This window comes from Salmo salar, chromosome ssa03 (genome assembly GCF_905237065.1).
Source record: "Salmo salar chromosome ssa03, Ssal_v3.1, whole genome shotgun sequence".
NCBI classification, from domain to species: Eukaryota; Metazoa; Chordata; class Actinopteri; order Salmoniformes; family Salmonidae; genus Salmo; species Salmo salar.
Window position 1 is genome coordinate 67,798,844 of NC_059444.1, and position 15,554 is coordinate 67,814,397.

General features: G+C 42.5%; 1 protein-coding gene across 1 annotated transcript; it reads right to left on the reverse strand.

Moving 5' to 3' along the window:
* Positions 1–249: 249 nt before the first annotated feature.
* On the reverse strand, positions 250–9,382 carry LOC106601350 (phenylalanine--tRNA ligase alpha subunit). Its single transcript, XM_014193503.2, has 13 exons — positions 9,181–9,382; positions 7,077–7,214; positions 6,776–6,874; positions 6,507–6,625; positions 5,508–5,600; positions 4,802–4,930; positions 4,567–4,682; positions 4,293–4,377; positions 3,927–4,026; positions 3,608–3,776; positions 2,905–2,982; positions 2,635–2,749; positions 250–958 (listed from the first exon to the last, which is right to left on the reverse strand). Exons 1-13 carry the CDS (start codon positions 9,325–9,327, stop codon positions 853–855), a joined length of 1,494 nt encoding a protein of 497 aa, XP_014048978.1. The 5' UTR covers positions 9,328–9,382; the 3' UTR covers positions 250–852.
* Between the last annotated feature and the right edge of the window lie 6,172 nt (positions 9,383–15,554).

Below are 15,554 nucleotides of genomic sequence, written 5' to 3' on the forward strand. Positions count from 1 at the left end.
GCGATTAAGGTGATTTGTAATTCCACCTTCACTGGAATGACACAAATAACTCCTAAATCCTCTGGGTTAAACCTTGGCACACATCATTCAACACACCAATCCACGTTACGCACCAGCCACAACAAGATTGAGGAAAACAAGAATGTTCTTCTGACAGGTTTAAAACCGGACCTGGCACAGCCAGAATAGAATAACAAAAACTCAGCATCACCAATGGTGATTACATTAGACTGACGACGTATATCGTGCTACTTTCAAACATCTTTATTTGACTATTTCTAATTTGTCTCATGAACTGAGTGGACCCAGCACAGAGTTGGTTGGTTTTGTATGGAAGGCTAAAGGGCTTCAAGTTAGCATCTTTACTGTACAAGCATTTCATTACATAGGAGCTCAAAGGTAGCCGCTGTGCAGTTTTCTAACATTTCAATTAAAAAACAGACTCACTGGTGAAGTTCCTTATGCTCTGATGTAGTGCACACATCAGCAGAGAACACAGTACTAGCACTACCCCTCAGCACATGCATAGATGCTGATTAGGACCAATGATGAGTTATAACTGTTTCATGAATTAGGTTTAAAGTATAATATGTGTATCACGTGGCTAAACAGCAGCAATAATCCAGCTAGAATCCCAGACAAGCTATAAGGAGAAAAGTAAGTCCTCATTCCCTCCCTCTCAAACAGACAGATCTGTCTCTCTGGCAGTCTCTGGCCAGGGTAGATTAAGGGTTCGTGGAATTGTTCAATGTTCATATGGTTACTAATGAGCAAAGGGGTCCTGATGACAAGGGCCTTGGATGGGATGTGTATGGTAATGTGAGCCTGTCCAAGTGGAAGCCTGAACAGAATCTAAGAGTCCAGTCGACACACAGGGCTGTCGTAGACCATCTGTAGGTTGACCTTGTGTCCCACCAGCTCACGGATGTTGTTGATGCCATACTTGATCATGGTGGGCCTGAAGGAGACAGAGAAGGGCAGAGGAAAGAGTGTCAGGAAGATGACATAGTACATTATAAGGAGAGGTGGAAGACAGCAAAGAGAAAGGGAGGACAAACAGGTGATAGAGACAAAGGTCTGTATGGACAGAGGGGATGGAGGAGAGGGATTACACAGAGTAGATGATATGGTCCTTCCCAGCTCACTAACTATAGCCATTAGCAGTGATTGTTCTCATAGATACAAGGCCTCTCTGTCACCAGGGTTCAAGCACCCGCAGTAGAGCACAAATATATCTAAATGGTCAGTTCTGACCTGCATCTGAGGAAACCATTATTTTAGGCTCATTAGGCGATATGGTGTTTTATGCTCATTGCTCAGATTTAACAATCCAGAAGTAAACATGTCAACATGTGGGCCAACAGACTGGTGGTGTGTGCTGGAAGCATGGCTGCACATCTGGGGACATGACCACACTATTGTCCACCTTTAACCCCTCTATGGGAAATCACACTGGGATTACAGGCATAACATTGTATATTTTCACATTATGGACACATTTTCCTATTGAAATCCCATGTCCCATTCAAGTACACTAACAGTTGAGACTGTGCATCTGGTTATGAGAGAGTTAAGGTCAGGGTAAGGGATATGGAGCTGATGTGAGTCAATTCCAGTGAGATAGCTGGCTTAAGAGTGGGTAGTGATGGGGGGATAGATACAGTTATATATTGCGATATTATTTTTGAATGACATTATATCGATATCTAAGTTTATTTGTAATTAATAATAAATAAATGGTTTTGCTACTCTAGGTAGCATTAGCTAGCACTAGTTGGCTGTACCTGCCTATAGCTTGTTCTCCATCTTCTTTTTAAATAGTGAGCAAACATTTGTTCAGCACTTATTTCCCTGACTGATCAAAACTTGTTTACTCATGCTCTCGCTTGTCTCTCTGCAGCAGACATACACTGAATATAACAAACATTAAAAACACCTTCCTAATATTGAGTTGCACCCCCTTTTGCCCTCAGAACATAATCAATTCTACAAGGTGTCGAAAGCATGCCACAGGGATGCTGGCCCATGTTGACTTCAATGCTTTCCACAGTTGGGTCAAGATGGCTGGATTTCCTTTGGGTGGTGGACCATTCTTGATACACACAGGAAGCCATTGAGCATGAAAAAACCAGCAGCGTTGCTGTTCTTGACACACTCAAACCGGTGCGCCTGGCACCTACTACCATACCCCGTTTAAGGCACTTAAATCTTTTGTCTTGCCCATTCACCCTCTGAATGGTACACATACACAATCCATGTTGCAATTGTCTCAAGGCTTCAAAATCCTTTAACTTGTCTCCTTGAAATGGATTTAACAAGTGACATCAATAAGGGATCATAGCTTTCACCTGGATTCACACGGTTTGTCTATGTCATGGAAAGAGCAGGTGTTCCCAATGTTTTAGACAACATACTGTATCGGCACCTAAGTATGGTGATATCGTATCGTGAGGTCCCTGGCAATTCCCGGCCCTAGAGACAGGGGTCAGAGAGTGTTGAAGTGGGGTAGGCCAGGCAGAAGGGGTTGTGTATTGTAGGTCTTGTATTAGATAAATGTCGGTCAGTCAATTCCATTACATCAACAGGATCAGTTCTAGTTGTAGAGGATAATGTGTTTCTTTGTCATTGACTCACCTCTCCAGAGACAGCCCCCAGGCGATGACCGTCACCCCCTCAGGGAGCCCCATAGGCAGCAGCATCTCTGGCCTGAACATCCCAGAGTTGCCCACCTCCACCCACTTCTTCAGCCCTGGAGAGAGCAGGAATGGACAATTTAAGATGTGGATAGGACTGCGTTGTCTATGGGCTTTTGGGTTTGAGTGAGACAAAAGACCAAGGCTGAAACACACATATCACACAAACATGAGAAATGCCAGGGTTTGAAGATATTCACAAGAACTGTACCTTCATGATAGCTGAACACTTCCATGCTCGGCTCGGTGTATGGATTGTAGGCCGGTTTAAAGCGTAATTTTGTGATTCCTGGAGAAAATTGAAAATATATTTACTTTCTCAGAAATACTATATCTGACAGATAGAGAAACAAGCTCATGTTGTACTACAGGCATTAAGATGCATTAGAAGCCATTTCAGTACGGACAACTGAACCCACTGTAAAAAAAAGAAGAAAAAAGAACGAGGTACTGGAAGCAGGGTGGGGGTCAATTCCTATTTAATTTGAAATTCCAATTCAATTCTTGAATTCCCTCATTCATGAGAATGTACGTTGAATTACATTCACATTTTTTAAGTTATGGAATTGTAAAAACATTTAATCTTTGGAATTCAATTGGAATTCAATATTTTTACATTTCCCAGTTAATGGAATTAATGCATATAGTATAAAACATTTACTGTAGGATTTGTTTTTAATCATTTCAACCTGTATTCAGATATTTCCAGTATAGCTAGGCTGTCTGAACAGTGACATGATCAGCCTGAAAGCCTGAAGAAATGTAATTTCTAATTGGAATTTGTGGAATTGTTGGGGATAATATTGAATTATCTCTGAATTCAAAACTGACCTCGAATTTGAATTAAATTAAATTTCCTGGGAGAGAATTGAATGAGTGGAATTGACCCCAACCCTGACTGGTAGAGCCCTCACCTAGTTTATTGAAAAACTGATGAAGGATGCCCATGAGGTCACCCAGGGTAAGGCCATAGTCAGCCACCACTCCCTCAATCTGGTGAAACTCTGCCAAGTGGGTGGCATCCAGAGTTTCATTACGGAATACTCTGTCGATGGAGAAGTACTTGACAGGGGTAAAATTTTCCTGGTAGAAAGAAAGGAACATTTGAAACGGTTACAGAGGAGTTGCTCAATTGCTGCACAGTTAGAATGTAACATCACCCTCATGCAATTGATTTCTAATTAATTTTAGTAAATACTAAGACAGCATGAACAAATGTAGATAGTGGGTTACCTGCTGAGCGAGTTTATACAGCATGCGAGCGCTGACTGCTGTGGTGTGAGTACGGAGGATGTTCTTCTGAGCCTCCTCAATCTTCCAGTCATACTTGTACCTGTCAAACACAGACATCATTAAAAATAGAACATGTTGGGCCTCCCGAGTGGCGCAGCGGTCTAAGCCACTAGAGATCCTGGTTCGAGTCCAGGCTCTGTCGCAGCCGGCCGCGACCGGGAGACCCATGGGGCGGCGCACAATTGGACAGGCTCAGAAAAAGGTGTTCATATTTAATTTTTTATAAAAAAATAAAACATGATGTGGTCATGGTGAGTGTGTGTGTAAGTCCATGCGTATGCATTTGTGTGGAAGATTAGCTCTCACCCCTGTGATCCAAAGCCTCCCTCTGAATGGACCTTCCTCACTCTCTCCAGGTAGTCCTGGGGAAACTCATGGGCCTGAGCCGGGTCTGAGAAATATAATAATAGGAGGGGCCACAGTTACCGGTAAATTAAATGGAAATAATACTGATGGTACATGAGGAAAACAGATAAGTTCTAGGGAAACCAGATATCCCTTTCAGCGTATCATCAATAATGCACCATTTTATCTTATCTGGGCATCAAGTCCAGACACACAGAGACACCCAGTCGCTCACCAGACAGGAAGAAGGTGTCGTGTTGGTCTCTGGCAGGATGCTGCTGGGGCTGAAACAGGGAGTCAAAGTTCCAGAAGGAGCTCTCAATGAAGTTGTTGGTGGGCATCTCAGTGAAGCTGAAGGAGACAGGAGTGAGTACACACAGGTCTTAGACCTTAAGTCTTACCATACATTAGTTACATAGGGTATACTGATGGTCTCCTTGCAAGGGCAGAATAGAGGATAGGCGACTGACCCCATCTCCAGGAAGATCTGTCTGAACTGCGTGCGGACCTTCATGAGCGGATGCAGGTGGCCACAGTCTGGGGCCACACCCATGGCCTCAAAGTTATAAGGCTTGAACTTCTTCTCCTTCCAGCTCCCACTGTCTCAGACCAGAGATAGGTCAATTTGGAGGAGAACATATAATATGTTCTAGAGAACATCAAATGAATGAGTGTATATGGCCAAACACAAGCAAAGTCTGTGTGCAGATAAAACGTGGAGGCAAATAAACAAAAACACAATTTTTGGGACACCTGAATACAGTTCTGTGCCAAATCCCCTCATGTGATACTGCAGACCAGGTGCATTTTCATTCATCTATTTTGGAGTACGAGAACTAACAAATTGTTTCAGACAATCACATGAAAACCAGGCTTGGTCAAGAGATCACCTGCATTTTGAGAGAGACTGTAGTTTCCAGGTAAAAACAAAACTAATTGGATCATGTGCGGTACCTAATGAAAACACTGCCAATTTGACTAGAACATGCAGTGATATGAATATAAATGACACAGACATCACTGTGAGAGAATGAACGACTTCATACATTTGCCTTAGGACAGGGTACTCAGCAGCAGCATGCAGGTTAGAGATACAGAATGAGGAATCCCTCATCCATCATAGCAATCATAGAGCGACCATGACAAAGTTGACATGAAAAGCAGAGCAGGATTCACCTAGCGATCATCTCTGGGGTGAGCTCTGTCTCCTGCTTGGTGATGGTGGTGCTGAAACAGCTGCCCTTTGTGATCCAATAGGACTTGACCGTCCTAAAATTCACAGAAATAAATACAATCATTCTCATTCAAACTGCATAAATATGGTCATTTGAAAGTGTTATATCACATGAGTCACAAAGGCCACAAGAGGTGTTATCTTGGGGAACATTGGAGATTGGGAACATGTGGTGGTGGTGAGGGCCTGGGACACTATTTAGCAAATAGGAAGTAGACAATTAACAATCTGTTGCTCAATGCGTCTAAACTCTGGACGCGTGGAACGTCGCAGGGTTGAGTTCTCATACTGCTGTTCATTTATGATATTAAAATTGAACAAAGCCTGGTGCTGGAAGCATGCCATTTAGGGCACAGACAGACAGAGACAAATGAAAAACAGAGAGAGCTAACTCAGGGAACAATGGCCTGAGCTAGCAATGGAGCCAACAGTCTCACCAGGTACAGTATTAACCTCACCACTGGGATCCTGACTGACTGGACCCAGAAAAGTACTTGTGGTCCTTTAGCTGGTGCATTCATTTAGTAATAATGTATATAAACACAATGTTAGGATATTCATATCATTGGGTGAACTAGACATCTCGACTCAGACAAGGCGACAACATTGACTCACATCTGATCTGTGAATATTATTTAAGTAGGATGTAACTATGATATAAGACATCATTTATATTCTAATCCAAACCTGCATTTCTCAGCTGTTATTCAACTAAAGACTTAGGGGTCAACAAGTCAGAGAACATCATCAGCATGAGACTATGCTGAGGCTAGTTGTGACTGGGGCATCCTGAACATGCCTGGATTCCAGATGATTGAACACTGTTGTACTGCTGAATGGCATCTATTGCCATCTACTGGTAGATATCAGTTAGGAATATACTTAACATTTCACAAACGTTTTCACAGTTGTCAAATATTATCAACCGGTCTGATTCTTACACTTCAGAGAGCAGTTTGCGTTTCTTCAGCTCATTCTTCTCCTTCTCCTCCAGTTGAGACGCCTGGCCTTTCTGTACCAGGAGCAACTTGTCCCTCACCAAGTCTTCTAAGCTCTCCACCTGGGCGCGCGCGCCACACACACACACACACACACACACACACACACACACAAAATTGATGTTTGTGTGTCATACTTATTTTCTCCATTATAAAGCAACACTCACACTCAATCACAAAGCACACCAAGTCAGATGTGAAGATAAACTCACAGTCTTGAAGATCCTGGGGCCGCCCTCGTGGCCCTTGTCCAGACGGATCCACTTGTTGGACATGGCCTTGCTGAAACCCACCTTTCCAAAGGCTAGTTTCTACACAGAAATAGAGACAAAACAATCTGTAAACACTGCCCCAATGCTCCAAGTAGAGAGCATATATTGCTATGACCCAAAATCACAATGTAAAGATCAACTTTAATTAAATTCTTTATTTTTCAGCCAGATGTTTTTCATCCAAATAAACATAACATCATGGTACATATTATTTGTCCAGGCACCCTGCAGGTCCTCTCACCATGAGCTGGCTCTGAGGCATCCCTTCCTTTGGGATGGAGCTGACGACTCTGGCCTCATGGCTGCCCTGCTCGGCTATCTCACAGCCTTCCCCAGTCAGCTCCCAGTGCTTTGCGGAGCGCTGCTCAGCTGAGATCACCTGCGGAGGAAAACAAACAACCATGATCAGAATCCTAATGGAGCCTTGAGGCAGAGGACCACACATTGGTCATCTTCTCAAGGTCTGATTGGTGTACACATCATGAATTAGCCATCACTGCACATTATACGTTTACCATGGGCTCATTTTTAGATCCAGTGACAATAACAGCTCCCAATTTATTGACTCGGTCTAATTTCTCAAAGTTGACATTTTGGTATTTCGTATTTTATTAGGATCCCCATTAGCTGTTGCAAAAGCAGCAGCTACTCTTCCTGGGGTCCACACAAAACAGAATGACATAATACAGAACATCAATAGACAAGAAAATAACTACATACATTTTTTTTAAAGGCACACATAGCCTACATATCAATGCACACACAAACTATCTAGGTCCAATAGGGGAGAGGCGTTGTGCCGCGAGGTGTTGCTTTATCTGTTTTTTGAAACCAGGTTTGCTGTTTATTTGAGCAATATGAGATGGAAGGAAGCTCCATGCAATAAGGGCTCTATATAATACTATACGCTTTCTTGAATTTGTTCTGGATTTGGGGACTATGAAATGACCCCTGGTGGCATGTCTGGTGGGATAAGTGTGTGTGTCAGAGCTGTCTGTAAGTTGACTTTGCAAACAATTTGGGATTTTCAACACATTCATGTTTTTTATAAAAAGAAGTGATGCAGTCAGTCTCTCCTTAACTCTTAGCCAAGAGAGACTGGCATGCATAGTATTTATATCAGCCCTCTGATTACAATTAAGAGCAAAACGTGCCGCTCTGTTCTGGGCCAAATGCAGCTTAACTAGGCTTTTCCTTGTTGCACTGGACCACACGACTTGACAATAATCAAGATTAGACAAAACTAAAGCCTACAGAACTTGCTTTTTGGAGTGTGGTGTCACAAAAGCAGAGCATATCTTTATTACATCTAGACTTCTCCCCATCTTTACAACCATTGAATCTATATGTTTTGACCATGCCAGTTTACAATCTAAGGTAACGCCAAATAATTTAGTCTCCTCAACTTGTTCAACAGCCACACCATTCATTAGCAGATTCAGCTGAGGTCTAGCACTGAAGGAATGATTTGTACCAAATACAATGCTCTTAGTTTTAGAGATGTTCAGGACCAGTTTATTACTGGCCACCCATTCCAAAACAGCCTGCAACTCTTCATTAAGGGCTTCAGCGACTTCATTAACTGTGGTTTCTGATGTGTATATGATTGAATCATCAGCATACATGGACACACATGCTTTGTTTAATGCCAGTGGCAGGTCATTGGTAAAAATAGAAAAAAGGAGCGGGCCTAGAGAGCTGCCCTGCGGTACACCACACTTTACATGTTTGACATTAGAGATGCTTCCATTAATTACCATCCTATACAAGTAGTAGCTAGCTAGGTGTATCAGACGTTGGTAGATTACCTTAATGACGATTCAATAAAAGCTAATATTGAAAATGTCTAACAGTTTTTGTTTTTAGTCAAGTTTGCTGACTAGCAGTGCAGTTGAACAATCAGACTGAACAGTCACCATTGCCTTGGATTGTAGTGACCATTGCATTGTTGGATTGTTCTGTGTGTCTTGACAGGGATGCAAGTCTGTGTAATAGCATTGTCAATATATTCAATAAGAGAAACTAAATTATGTATTTATTCATGGTCTACAATTATTTATTCTTCACAATAGAAGGTTGCTAACTAGCTGGCTAACATAATCCCGTTTACGTCCCTATTGCATCACTTTCCTATCCAATTGCCCATCATCATAGGATGAACAGAAAAATGCTATAAGTACACACTTGACGCCCAAACCGATATTTATTTACAGAATTTATTAAAATTAGGTTAGGGTAATGGTCAGTTTTAGGTTTTTGCTAGTCGGTTTAAGCATCTGTGTCCGCCGAATGAACATAGTGGACGGTCGCTTGACTTCCGCTTCAACATGAGCAGGTAAACTCACATCACCAAGTGCCTGTAGGCTCTTCACAGCCCCGACGATAGCTTGGTGGTCCACCCCAAGACTGGTCGCAACATCCTGACTGTCGAGACCACCGTCCACCTTTTCCACCCGCCGAAGAAGCGTTTCTACAAGACCAGTGTCAGCCATGCTTGTCACAGCGAAGCCGAAAAGAGACCGGTAGTGAGCTCAGTATTGGATATGTCGAAAGTACTGGAATACAAGAGCCAGTATTATTGAAATACCGTAAACTCATCAGAAAAAGCGAAAATTAATAGCTGAATTGACATCTTGATGAATTAAAAAAAATCCACTACACATTTGATTTATCCCATGCATTGCATGCAATGTACTGACAGTGACTGAATTGCGACTGAGGATGAGAATGATTAGCACTTCACATGAATGGATATAGTTGAATGACTGAACTGATATATCTTGGAAATATTGTGCTTGCTATAGGTAGGTGAAGTTTAAATGGATGTAAGATCATACAGTTGCAATTCTGTTTTTCGGAATGGCTCTCAACACCAGAATTGTCCCACGAAAGGGGGCTACGTGTTTGCCTATAACTGGAACGAATATTTCAATAGAAATATAATACCATTTTACTTTAAACAAAAGCAAATTACTACACATCTTCCTTGTTGGGAGATTCAAGAAGGACTAATAGAAACAGACACGGAAATCCAGATGGATAGCAGTACCAAATATAAAATAATGTAAATGTCAAGTGTTGGTCCCATGTGTCATGAGCTGAAATTAAAGTTCCCAGAAATGTTCCATAGAGAGAAAAAGCTTATTTCTCTCACATTTTGTATACAAACTTGTTTACATCCCTGTTAGTGAGCATTTCTCCTTTGCCAAGATAATCCATTTACCTGACAGGTGTGGCATACCAAGAAGCTGATTAAAACACATGATCATTACACAGGTGCACCTTGTGCTGGGGACAATAATAGGCCACTCTAAAATGTGCAGTTTTGTCACACAACATAATGCCACAGATGTCTCAAGTTTTGAGGGAGCGTGCAATTGGCTTGCTGAGTGCAGGAATGTCCACCAGAGCTGTTAACAGGATGTTCATTTCTCTACCATAAGCCGCCTCCAACATCATTTTCGAAAATTTGGCAGTACATCCAAACGGCCACACAACTGCAGCCCAACACCTCCACATCCGGCTTCTTCACCTGCGGGATTGTCTGAGGCCAGCCACCCGGACAGCTGATGAAACTGTGGGTTTGCACGACTGATAAGGTAAGCTCATCAGGTAAGCTCATCTGCATGCTCATCGTCCTCAACAGGGTCTTGACCTGACTCCAGTTTGGTGTCGTAACTGACTTCAGTGTTCAAATGCTGACCTTTGATGGCCACTGGCACGCTGGAGAAGTGTGCTCTTCACGGATGAATCCCAGGTTCAACTGTACCGGGCAGATGGCAGATAGCGTTATGTGGGCGGGCAGTTTGCTTATGTCAACGTTGTGAATAGAGTGCCCCATGGTGGCGGTGGGGCTATAATATGGGCAGGCATAAGCTATGTACAATGAACACAATTGATGGCAATTTGAATGCAAAGAGACATCGTGGTGAGATCCTGAGGCCCATTTTTGTGCCATTCATCCGCCGCCATCACCTCATGTTTCAGCATGATATGCACAGCTCCATGTTGCAAGGATCTGTACATAATTCCTGGAAGCTGAAAATGTCTCAGTTCTTCCATGGCCTGCACACTCACCAGACACTTTTTCCCATTGAGCATGTTTTGGATACTCTGGATCGACGTGTAAGAAAGCATATTCCAGTTCCCACAAATATCCAGCAATTTCACACAAACATTCAAAAGGAGTGGGACAACATTCCACAGGCCTGATCAACTCTATGCGAAGGAGATGTGTCATGCTGCATGAGGCAAATGTTGGTCACAGCAGATACTGAATAGTTATCTAATCCAAGCCCCTACTTTTTCTTTTGTTGGCATCTGTGACCAACAGATCAGTCATGTGAAATCCATAGATTTAGGGCCTAATGAATTTATTTCAATTGTCTGATTTTCTTATATGAACTGTAACTCAGTAAAATCTTTTAAATGGTTGCATGTTGCGTTTATATTTTTATTCAGTGTATACTTGGCTCAATTGATTGTAATACGTCTATGCAGAAAGAAAGCTGTGCGTTCATCACTAAAAGCAGTATATACAGTGCATTCGGAAAGTATTCAGACCCCTTAACTTTTTCCACATTTAGTTACGTTACAGCCTTATTCTAAAAAGGATTAGATAGTTATTTTTTCCTCATCAATCTACACACAATACCCCATAATGACAAAGTAAAAACAGGTTTGGACATTTTTGCAAATGTATTAAAATCTAAAACTTAAATATGACCTTTACATAAGTGTTCAGACCCTTTACTCAGTACTTTATTGAAACACCTTTGGCAGCAATTACAGCCTCCAGTCTTCTTGGGTATGACGTTTCTCCTATTCTTCTGTGCAGATCCTCTCAAGCTCTGTCAGGTTGGATGGGGAGCGTCGCTGCACAGCTATTTTCAGGTCTCTCCAGAGATGTTCAATCGGGCTCCAGTCCGGGCTCTGGCTGGGCCACTCAAGGACGTTCAGAGACGTGTCCCAAAGACACTCCTGCGTTGTCTTGGTTGTGTGCTTAGGGTTGTTGTCCTGCTGGAAGGTGAGCCTTCGTCCCAGTCTGAGGTCCTGAGCGCTCTGGAGCAGGTTTTCATCAAAGCTCTCTCTGTACTTTGCTCCGTTCATCTTTGCCTTGTTTCTGACTAGTCTCCCAGTCCCTGCCGTTGAAAACATCCCCACAGCATGATTCTGCCACCACCATGCTTCACCGTAGGGATGGTGCCAGGTTTCCTCCAGACGTTACGCTTGGCATTCAGGCCAAAGAGTTCAATCTTAGTTTAATCAGAACAGAGAATCTTGTTTCTCATGGTCAGAGGACTTTAGGTGCCTTTTGGCAAACTGTCATGGTTCCTTACTGTAAGGTGAACGTCTAGCAACCCAAAAGTTCCAAATTAGAATCTCATCACGGAATAACTTTAGCATTTTAGCTAATTAGCAACTTTTCAACTACTTTTTAGCTACTTTGCAACTATTTAGCATGTTAGCTAACCCTTCAACAATAGAAAACATCTGCGAACGCTGTTAGCTTGATGTTGACCGTGAACGTTTGCTAACGTTAGCTAACAGTTTGAAAAGGTATTCTCCCGGACTCATCTCCAATCCCATCAAAAGCAACTGCTAGTAGGGGAAGCAGTGCTTCAATAAGATGGGGACCAAAATCAATTTGAAAAATCCACAATTGCTCTAGCTGCAGCAAGCACAGCTGCTCTTCTTGCCGCATCCATATCAGTTTTTCCAATAACTAACAGAAATGGAACATTCAACAAGCTCTGTTGAAAACAAACATAGTTAGCTGCGAGGGTTTGCAAATGAAAGCCTTGTTAAATGCACCTCTAGTTTTCCATACCTACAGCTGAGAAGATCGTCCAAAACATGCTCAGGAAGCTAGAGCACCTGTTTGGCACTACTAAACTCCTGACTGACAAACTAAACACAGGTGACACACACCTGCTCAACACCATTACTGCTGAGATCACAGCTAAAGTTAAGAATGTGTTTAAGGGTCCCAGCAGTCTCAATGTAACAGTCAGCACTACCCTCAGACTCTTATCGGAGGCTACTAGGAATAGGACTCCAACAGAAGAGGACTGCTGGTTCACTCAGACACTGTGAGGTGCAATGTCTCTCTCTTGCACATTCAGATATACGATGACACCCAAAAAAACTAAATCATAGACTTGCATGACTGGCAGCTCATTGATTGTGTTGTGACCAAGGCAGGTTTTAGAATTTGTAACTTCTGTCAATAAGAGACTGTTGGTACACCGGGGAAACAAACTAGTCCTTCAAGATATGGTTTTAGTGATACCAGATATTGGTATTAACTATGAGTTTGTCCTCAAATACATATTCTGCAGATTTGTAGGGAGGATCTACCCTGAAGCACAGATCATAGACCAAAAGCTCTTCACTCTGTAACAAGCTGTAGTTGAACACCTGCTTACCTTGGTTCTGGGCTTCGTGTCAAGAGATCATATGAGCAGAGCATTTGTGAGATCTGACAAAACTGTATCACCAGATTCATTGCACAAATGACAAGAAGCCTGGCATGCTGTACGACGATTATACAAAGTTGTTCCCCCCAGAAAATAGCCCGAAAATCGAGACCTTTATAGCAGAATAGACGGTGTTTGGTGGTGGCAGACATGATCACCCTGACAGTCCAGCGTTTTTCCAAGCTTCCTCCGACTCCATCGAAAGACATCAAGACGGAGCAGGTAATTCCTGATGTGGTGGTGGTAGCAGAGCCATCTCCACTCCACCATCTGAAGGTACGAACACTTAGCTGGCATCCCACCGTGGCTCCTCGAGACTGACAGTCAGTGCTGAAGCAGAAAGAGAGGGGCAGAGAGAGACATCCAGATCAGCTCAAATTGGGGTAAGGAGAGTATGCTGACCACAAATGGAAAGGCCTTCTGGTTAGGCTGTAAATGGTATTAATCAAATCAAACATTTTGACATGTAATGCCATTGCTTTTCTGCTTTCAGTGGGCTGTGGCACAAACAATTTCCACAGACAACTCTAATGAGGAATCAGTTGATAAACTGTGTCTTTCCTTTTTGTATCGATACACATTTTAACACTTCATCAAGAACCCGATATGTAGATTCATCCAATCTGTTTGACACTTAATGTAATGTCATTTGTAGGAGTTGGTCGCAAACCAAAGAGCTGGATCATATGCTGCTGTCCCAGCTTTGTAAGGGCAATGAGCTGTTGTTATCCTGGTTTCTGATGAAATTGTCAGAGCATGACACTTCATCACAATCCACCACATGTTCACCTCATTCAGGCTACATCTGAACAGGGTTGGGGAGTAACGGATTATATGTAATCCTTTATATGTAAGAGATTACAAAAAACGGTAACTGTAATCTGTTACGTTACCAGCAAAAATATTAGAATCAGATTACAGATACTTTTTAAAAACTAGATGATTACTTTGAGGATTACTTTTAAATTCAGAAAGGATGTTTGCGAAAAAAATCTTTGACACTTCTCTGTTTTCTCAATGACATTCAAATCAAATTTAAGTTTGTTCCACCTAAGCGAGTCTGACCACAAGTCAGAGAGGACTATGATGACACACCAAATGTGTTTAATGGATCGTGGGAAAAGAGCAGGAATTGGCTTTTGTAGGCTACAGTCCAAGCTATGTCTTCCAATGGTGTGACTGCTGTCGGCATCCAAAGATTATCCAATTTGAATAAACGCTTGGAGGTAAGGATGACAGCAGTGGTGTAGTCTAAGGGGATACGGATATCAACATAGCTCATTGATGTGAATCACACTGCTGCTCTCTCATTTCTCTATTTGCGCCTTACTGATTTTGGTTGCTGTGGATGGGTGTTCACAAATTGAAATGTGTATTTGAACCCAATAATGGTTGAATTCAAATGGTCAAGCTGCCTATCAATCATTATTTTTGAAACCAGTGGACGGCCAGTGAAAAATGTGCTCTTGCAACAGCTGCATAGTGCGGATCCCAGCCTATGGAATAAATCTCAACCTCAAGCTCAATCTAATTCATGCAGATAAAAAAATAATAATAATAAATCCATAGGCCTAATGGACACATGCTCAAACTCACACATTTTTGATAGGCTTAAAGGGGCTGTCTGTAATTGCAACTTGCATTTTTTGACTTATATATGTATATATATATATATACACTGCTCAAAAAAATAAAAGGGAACACTTAAACAACACAATGTAACTCCAAGTCAATCACACTTCTGTGAAATCAAACTGTCCACTTAGGAAGCAACACTGATTGACAATAAATTTCACATGCTGTTGTGCAAATGGAATAGACAACAGGTGGAAATTATAGGCAATTAGCAAGACACCCCCAATAAAGGAGTGGTTCTGCAGGTGGGGACCACAGACCACTTCTCAGTTCCTATGCTTCCTGGCTGATGTTTTGGTCACTTTTGAATGCTGGCGGTGCTTTCACTCATGTGGTAGCATGAGACGGAGTCTACAACCCACACAAGTGGCTCATGTAGTGCAGCTCATCCAGGATGGCACATCAATTTGGCAAGAAGGTTTGCTGTGTCTGTCAGCGTAGTGTCCAGAGCATGGAGGCGCTACCAGGAGACAGGCCAGTACATCAGGAGACGTGGAGGAGGCCGTAGGAGGGCAACAACCCAGCAGCAGGACCGCTACCTCTGCCTTTGTGCAAGGAGGAGCAGGAGAAGCACTGCCAGAGCCCTGCAAAATGACCTCCAGCAG

Bases quoted from the DNA above. Each gene is read 5' to 3' on its own strand.
- LOC106601350 (XM_014193503.2), bottom strand. From the start codon at position 9,327: ATGGCTGACACTGGTCTTGTAGAAACGCTTCTTCGGCGGGTGGAAAAG. The intron at 6,875-7,076 runs GTGAGAGGACCT...ATTTCTGTGTAG, and splicing joins TGCCTCAGAGCCAGCTCATG to AAACTAGCCTTTGGAAAGGT. The intron at 2,983-3,607 runs GTGAGGGCTCTA...AATTTTCTCCAG, and splicing joins TCAGTTTTTCAATAAACTAG to GAATCACAAAATTACGCTTT.